The 8761-nt window shown below is 32.7% G+C and overlaps 1 protein-coding gene across 9 annotated transcripts in view; it reads left to right on the top strand.

The window, feature by feature from the left end:
* LOC119638631 (putative phosphatidate phosphatase) overlaps nt 1-7651 on the top strand; it is a 21226-nt gene extending 13575 nt beyond the window's left edge. For 8 of the 9 annotated variants that reach the window (XM_038035525.1, XM_038035524.1, XM_038035527.1 and 5 more), the window contains 4 exons: nt 6635-6853; nt 6963-7142; nt 7238-7414; nt 7571-7651. In XM_038035525.1, the coding sequence (XP_037891453.1) occupies nt 6635-6853; nt 6963-7142; nt 7238-7414; nt 7571-7588 (594 nt within the window). In that variant the 3' untranslated portion in view covers nt 7589-7651. Of the gene's footprint in view, nt 1-6634; nt 6854-6962; nt 7156-7237; nt 7415-7570 lie in introns of those variants that run through there. The other variant, XM_038035526.1, reaches the window with a different exon arrangement.
* The last annotated feature ends 1110 nt before the right edge of the window (nt 7652-8761 follow it).

Genomic DNA, 8761 nt, shown 5'->3' with positions numbered 1-8761 from the left:
GGATGCTGTATTTTATGTGTTTTGTGGTTCCAATAACAATAGTAAGTAGAGAGATAATATACTCTGCTCTGTCTAGTCATAATAGAAACACTAAACACTCATAATATTCGCAAAATTATGACAAGGTGAAGTAATGCAAATGCACTAAACAATCTTGTATGTTTTGTCTAAGGCATCTTAGAAGGCCGTACGTGAAGTTTCATAAGGCCAGTTTATGATCATGAGTGCGTGCGTGCTATTTTGCTATTTTCTTTATATATGTATGATACAATGTATGTATATGAATATTTCATGATATAAGTAGAAAAGCAATATTTGGTTTTTCGTTAAATGTTTATTTATGAAGAGATTTAGAAAAACAAAAAAAAAGCAAAAAAGCAAAACCAAGAAGCAAAAGCAACATCAGCGACCAAGCAATGAGAAATTTGATGGGCATAAAAAACAAAAAAAAAACACGCGTTCAGGGTCTCTTACATTTCAGGCGTATTCTATGCAATGAACGAACAACAATACCAAGAACAACAATACGAAATAACAATGAACAACAAGTGCACTTTTCCAAGATAAAGTGTTTGTATAGCATAGACATGTTTAAAGGGAAAGATGCTGCTTTTAACGCAACTATTATTACAACATATCGCACTCGTAAACTTAGAAAAATCGTTGAAAGGTTAGAAAGGTTTCTTCTATCTTGCGAGGAAGGCTGCTGGGAGCGTTGAGTGATATGCATAAGTACAGCTTTATCGTGTACTCGTATCTCTTCTTTAGTTTTCATTACTTCTTCAATTGTTGTTGCTGTTGTTGTTGTTATATTACTTTACGCTTTCTAAAGTGCACTTGGAAGCATAACTTGAAAAACTTCAACGGCATACTGTGTAGTGTGCCGTATAATCGATAATCTTTTTTAATCTTTCTTCACTCGTCTTCTTCTTCTTCTTCTTGTTTTTTTTCTTTTTTTTGGATTTTATTGCGATTTTAATCATTGTACGAGATGTGTGTAAATGGTCTTAAAAATCATGTACATTTTTTTTATTTTTTTTTTATTTTTTTTTTTTTATTTTAAATAATCTTTAAATTGAAAATTTACTACTGTTCAGTAAGCTGCTGTGTGGCCGATAGTTATATAATAATTTTAAATACACAACAACAAAAACTTCAGATTGTTAATTGAAAAAAAAAAATGCTTAACAATGGAAAGCCGGTCCCATAGATTGAATAATACAAATATGTTTAAGAGGCTTATATGAGTTTGAAAAAATTCAGGTTTATATCAAATGTATTCGATTTGAGCGAAAAGGAAAGAGTTAAGCGATGTTTTTAGTGAAAAGCGATTGCCACGAATTTTCAAATTCAACTGAAATAACTTTTACAACTGCGTTCATAATACGTATATAAAAAAGGCAATAACTTGCGATTCAGATCAGATATTATTTTATTAATTGGGGCATGCATTTTATCTCAAGACCTTTTAAAGCTTTCATGCAAAAAAAAAAAATGCGTGACTGTACATTTACAAAATTTCCACTTACAGCCGCCTGCCTAAGAGATATTAGTTTTAAATTTGCTACAATTATTTTCTACAGCTGCCCAAAAGAGGTCAGTTATGATCGATCAATTGCCAGATTTACAATTAGCGAAATATTTTGCAGTTTTCATTTACTAGTTTGAGGTTATGTGCTGTTGAGGCCATGAGGTTGTATTTCTGTAACTCTGCGATGATTACATAAACCTTAAGGTACTTATTTCAGCACTGCTTTACGTGTGTAAGTGTATAATATCGAAGTAGTTAATAAAATATTATTATTCTTTTTGACAGTGCTGGCAACTCCAATTATTTACCTGTCGTGAGCTTACAATACTTTATATTTTCGTAAGAATGTTTGCAATACCCGACAGAAAACATTAGAGGTCGATGAGTATCAAATTCGAATTCGACTTAAGGATGTCCGTCTCTCTGTCTGTATAATGTCTGCATTCCCTTTTGCCGCAAAATTGAAGCTTCAATCGACTTCAAATTTGGCAGAAACATCGGAAGTTCTTCCGCGTAGGTTGGTAATGAAAACGTACCAAATCCTTCAAAGCGCACATACGGTTACGTTTTCAGAAATTGCTCAACGATTCTTTCATTTTTTTTACAAGACAAAATAAAATATATACGTATATATATACATACATATATACAGTAATCTACAAACGACTAATGCGTCAGGACGTTCGTATTATTATTCAATTTAGCTAGAGACTGTTAGCTCCCATCTGTGTGGGGTAAGACGTGCGCGTCGAGAATGAAATCGAACATTTACCTCCAGACTCTTCTTTCTTACCGCATCATTTGGCATCGAATTTTTTTTTAATACGCACAGCCTTTTTAGTTATATATATATATATATATATATATATATATATATATAAAAATTTTACACAAATATATATATCCACCTATTCAACTCACGATCATTTTCAGCGTACTCTATATGTTACACATATACATATACATATATAAGTCACGACCATTCATAGCGTAGTCTATATGTCATATATATATAGCGTATATACATATGTATATAAATGACCGTGACTTCACTAGATTGACATATGGACAGACATTACTGCAGTAATTCTCACTGATCTAGAGTATATATCGTTTTATGTCTTTACTGCTAACACCTTAAAACTTTCTGCAGTTTACATAAACGTAGAACACCCTACTTTCAAGTGATGCCTTTTTAATGCACCTAAGCTAGCAGCACACTCTAACTTCCTTGAGAAAACAAACCTTCAACTCGTAGCTGTAAAATCGAATACATGCAGCCTTTCCCCTACCTATGGTTTTCAAGTAAGAAAGAATGTTTTGCGACAAAGTCCTTTACGCGCGCGTTAGAATCTCGACAAGATTTTTCTAATATTTTCTTTCTATAAAGAGCAAAAACTCATGTAGGCGTAAAATTGATTGGCATAGAGGTAAATACGAAAGGATTGTTAGACGATATCATGTTTTATTTTGAATGTCTATTTATTAAATTTAAAAAAAAAAAGAAAAAAACATATCTTTCAATTTGTCCCCGTATTCCATTGCATTGCCAGCAAAGATAAGGAGTCCCAGACCAGAAAAATGCATACAAGTTGAATATAATAAACGATTTTAATTTAGTTTTTGTGTAGGCGGTTGCTCTATACAAATGCTTATGTACACATACGCATATAGACAAGCACAAATACTTTCATAGATATGTCTATTAATTCATTTCATTAAACAATTATCAAACAAACCGAGTTGTCTGTAGAGAATCGATAAACAAGAGTAAGTTAATGTAAACTTATACGATTAACGTGTTAATAATAATTTCCAAAAGTTGAAATGAGCGAAAACCATAGAGATAAATAAGATTTTCTATTAAAAACGAAGAAACAAAGAATTAAGCGAATTTTGTCTTAAAGCGAATTGTTAGTGCCCTTCATCGTGGGCAAAATGAGGGAGGAAAGATTGCATTTCTTAATGAGTAGTGCAGGTGGACACCTCCTACAATGATCATCTAAATGACTCTACATTTTTTAATAAGGAGTGAGTGGATAAAGCTGCTGTCCGATTACAATGATCCGGTATGTGATCCTACTATATATTTGTGATAAGATTGAGATAAATAAGACTTTCTATTAAAAAAGAGGAAACAAAGAATTAAGCGGTTAGTGCCCTTCATCGTACGCAAAATGAGGGAGGAAAGATTGCATTTCTTAATGAGTAGTGCAGGTGGACACCTCCTACAATGATCATCTAAATGATTCTACATTTTTTAATAAGGAGTGAGTGGATAAAGCGGCTGTCCGATTACAATGATCCGGTATGTGACCCTACTATATATTGGTGTTAAAGTTTACATTGATATCTGATAAAAACCTTCAACAAACAAGTTTTCTTTTTGCTTAATGGCCAGTCATAAGCGGATTACGCTCTACACATACTTTTATTTTTTTTTAAATATTGCCATGTGATTGTGGAATATTTCTTTGTTTATATGTAATCCATAATATTACTTAGGTTCATATCGCTGGCTTATGAAGAACGTAGAACTTTGTTTACCAAACTGAAAGGAATATTTGTAGAAAGTCATTTGCAGAGTTAAAGGAAAGAAAAAGATTTATAATATCGTTCTACTAGGCACATATACTGGCTGCACTGGTTGACTTCTTTTCATGGAGGCCGCTATGCTTTTAAAGGCTAAAGTCATCTTCTCATCGGAAGCCGTCTGTAGCTTAAAATATTACCACGAACAAGACCTTTGGTTCTAGAACGTTTGTTAATCATCTGACGTAAAGGGAAATTTTAGTCAAACTTGCTCGCTAGTTGCACTATGCGTCTTCATTTAATTGACGCCGACAGCTAAAACATCGAATATCAATATTTGTTCTCATTGCTTTTCAAAAATTTTGCAAATTCTCTTTTAAACAAAGTTAGGCAATTTTTGTATTTATCTAACTAATTGAATACTGAATGATTTTCATAATAATATTTTTGTACCCATAACTGAAGCATGAGAGGTATGTTCACTTTCATAAAACGTTTGCAACGGCCAAAAGGAAGCATTAGACACCCTACAAAATATGTATGTATTCTTGACCAGCATTAAATTCTAAATCGATTTAAGCATTTGGCTGTCTGTCCATCTGTCCGTATGTGTATTGTCTGCTGTTAACATTCTCGTGGCCGCGAAAATGAAGCTATGAACTTTAAATTTGGCAAAAACATAGGAACTTCTTGCACATAGGTTGTTATTCAAAATGAGCCAAATCGGTTGAAGGACGGGGCTACAGCGCCATGTAAATTAAAAACATCTCTGTTGGTTTTTTGCGCATTACTCATGAACTGTAGCAGAAAAATGTACAAATTTGAACGCGTATTCTTGGAGAATGCTATAGCACTTGTATAAAAATGGAAAAAACTGACCACGCCTACTCAATATTATAGTCTATCAAAATTCAATTTGATTGTTCAACAGCTTTATATGGCGCAGAAACAAGCTTCGAAACTCTCATAATCATACAAACCAGTTTTCAATTTGGAATGCACTTAACCATGTTCGCCTGTCCATCTATCCGCCTGACTTAAACTTTTCTAAGGACACAACTACAATGCTCACCTGACTATGCGACAAAAAGTTTTATTTTGAAAATGGGAAAAAACAGCCGCGTCCACCTTATATCATAAAACAAAAAAATTTACTCCTTTTACTCTTTTTGTCTTTTTTAGGATAACGGTGATGGGTATAAAAGGTTCAGTCACGATCACATATAATTTTCTTACTTGTTACTTTATGGCTTTTTTGATATGTGGATCCGGGTGTTGTAAATGGAAAAGCACAATTAATAGATCCCACAACTGTTGTGCAGCTCTGTAGCGCAGCATACTCAGGCTGACACGAATTTTGAAAGCACTTTTCTAATTAAAAAAAAACTGAAAATGGAGAGTTTGGATGGATAGTAGACGCGTTAGCGGATCCCTTTTAACTAAGAAGTATTCGCACAGCTCTATGATCTCCTGATCTATGTTTCAATTCAATTTCAATTCATTTTTCAAGAAAATCATATTTTTTTTTTTAGATTTAATTACAAGCGCTTAGTTGGCGGAAGAGTCGGAAATCGGATTGGATTCGATTACCTTAAGTCTTGGCTATTTATCTTAATTCATTGCAGTTATTCCGCCTAAGTTTAATTATTTTGTAGAAGCTTAGAAAGTATTGAGCTTGAGAATGGACTTCACTAGCTTCAAATACTAGCGAATCTGAAAATTAGTGGAATAAAGGTTAACTTCGTTTAGAGATAGCGCCCTTGCGATAAATAAAAATAGAGGATAAATTGCTAAAACTAGTAACTAATATGATAGGACTACACAGAAGCAATTGGTTAAAGTACTTATTTACGTTGTTAGGGGGAGCGATTGCTTGTCGGGTTCTTTCAGTTTCTATGAACTCAATTAAGTTTTGTGTCGCGAGGAATCGTTAAAAATACTGTGAAAATATCACAAACCTTTCATATTCATCACGATTTCCTGAAAAAAACCAGAAAAAAAAACGAATCTCTACCGTAGCTTAGTTCATCTTAAGATAAGCAATAACATAACCCAAGAAACGATTTGTGATATTTTGGCGCATATTTCAAATAGTTCGGTACAGCAATTAAACTTTCCTTAAGATTCATTCTTGCGAAGGAGATTCTGGGAAAAAACTTAGTGAAGAAGATACAACTAAAGTCATTGATCACTCGAAAAACTTGATCAAGCTGGACTTTGAACTGTTGATCAAGCCATTGGCATGACATAATGTGATTTACTTTTTGTATTTTCAAAAATTTGAAATAATGCTTTATCTAATGGGAATCGAAAATAAATCCAGAGAGTTCCTATAAGAGCTCTGGTGACTCGGGCTATTGTTGTGTTGACTTGTAAAAGATTCTTTCTAACAACTTATGACATTTGATTCTTTAAATCTGTAACAAACTGGCTGACAAAGCCAGCATAACTTAAGGCTTTTGGGTGGTGGTGCCGTTCTTATAATTTTCGTACAGATACAAAATGCATTTCAATGTTTATTAATGCAAGTTGCATGAAAAATTAATTGCGTTCATTGATTTTTACGCTTAGATAACAATCGTGGAATTTTTTTCAACGCATTTACACGAAATGCACATTTTTGGCAATTTATCAATGAATAATTATTATTTGTGGCACTTGGAAATACCCGACTGGATTGTGGAATGTTATAAACACAATGGTTTGCTAATCTTTGGCGCTGGCATCTGCGAGTTAACTACGGATATAGCAAAATATTCGATAGGACGTTTAAGGCCACATTTTTTTGCTGTAAGTTTTCAAACAAAAAAAAAAAATTTTTTTGATGACAAGTTGACGGAGAGAGAGAGAGAGAGAGAGAGAAAACAAGATATTTGTAACGATAATTGTGTTTGAATAGGTTTGTCAACCGCTTATGAATGACGGCACAACCTGCGATGATATACAAAATGAAGGACGTTATATAGAGGATTTTACTTGTCGCGGTTTGGATTATACGCCAAAAATTTTAAAAGAGGCTCATCTCTCCTTCCCCAGCGGTCATGCAAGTTTCACTTGCTTCACAATGATTTATATAGCGGTATAAATACTTTGTAATAAACCTTTCATTGCCATGAAATAATGGTCTAAAATGAATTTTCTCTCTCACTCTCACTCTTGTGCTTATTGTATTAGATTTATTTGCATAAACGTTTAACTGGCTTACGGATGAAAATGTTTAAGCATTTACTGCAGTTTATGTTTTTGATGTTCGCTTGGTATACATCGTTAACACGTGTATCCGATTATAAACATCATTGGACCGATGTCTTGGCCGGCTCACTGATCGGCTATCTTTACGCTGTCATAGTGGTAAGATTTTGAAATAAAAAAAAATACATTTTTTTTTTTTTTTATTTTACTTTTATTTATATGTCTGTCGGTATAAGCAATTTATGGTAATTGAAAAAAAAAAAAATTGTTTTTTTTATTTATTTGTTTTTGTTTGTTTCTTTACATATTTCACAGACTTGTTCCATGTGGTGATTTATCTCTCAATGCAGCCATAACATTACATCACGTGTTGTGTTCTACTTTTATGGAAAAAAAACAAAAAAAAAAAAAAAAGCAGAAAAAATTCTCCTCTTAATCCCGATTTGTTTTTTTTTTTTCATTCCTTTTTTGTTTTCTTTTATGCCTTTTTTATTTATTTATGGCTTTAATTTTTCTCGTTTCATGCTTCTTTTTTTTCCTCTTCTTCTTCTTCTTCATCATATTATAAATGTTTTAAAGAAATTTTATTACAACATTTCTAACGAAAAATTTTTTTTTTCATTAGCTTTTAAGTTCTTTTAAGTATTTATTATTATGTATGCCTTCCATTACTTATGAAGGAACAAAAGTGGAAATAAAAAGAACAAAAAAATTGTATTATTTATCGTACCATACGTGCGCAACTGACAGAAATGCATTTACGATATAAAATAAATTTTAATTACGTAAAAAAAATTTTTATTATATTAGTGTTTAATTTTCTTTCCTTTTATCGGCTTTTTCATGCCTCCTCCTTTACCATCGTTTCGTGGTAAGTTAAGTTAAGATATTTGTTTTACAGGTTTCTTGATTTTTGGCAATAAATCGTTTTTGCTTTATCTCTTAAATGTACGAGTTTGACATCATAAAGACAGTGTAATGAAATATGTCTATCAGCAGATATGGTTGCAAGTGCGTGCGATACTTAAGCAGATTGTTGTTGGTCATTTGATTTTTCGTCACGCACACTCACATGCAGCAAGTAGTAGCGCACATGCGGCTGCAGCAAGTAAGTGAAGTGATGATTTTGAAACATATAAAAGCTGCGTTGTTTAAGTGACATATATATATATATATATATATAAGACGTTCAATAAATAACAGGAAAGTGGATTTCACAAGACCGATTATTTCTAATATATTGCGAGACGGCTTTTCAAACTATGAGAAAAGTTTGCGCTTGGTCTATTTTGTTTTTTTCTATAAGTATAGAGCAGATAAAAATGCCTTAGGCTGTGTGCCAAGGCCTAACAAACAAACATCCGTTCAATCATCTTCTGGCAAATTACTATACTAATTAAAAATACTATACTATGAAGGCGATTGCTTGCTTCCAACTACTCTCTGCTACCTTTACGGAGATCGTGATTTTCTTTCAAAATGTTTCTCTTTAGAAAGTCGACAGAT

Source organism: Glossina fuscipes, unplaced genomic scaffold, assembly GCF_014805625.2.
Source record: "Glossina fuscipes isolate IAEA_lab_2018 unplaced genomic scaffold, Yale_Gfus_2 91, whole genome shotgun sequence".
In the NCBI taxonomy this organism is placed as follows: Eukaryota; Metazoa; Arthropoda; class Insecta; order Diptera; family Glossinidae; genus Glossina; species Glossina fuscipes.
Note: the sequence above shows the minus strand (reverse complement) of the source record. Positions and strands in the feature narration are given on the sequence as shown.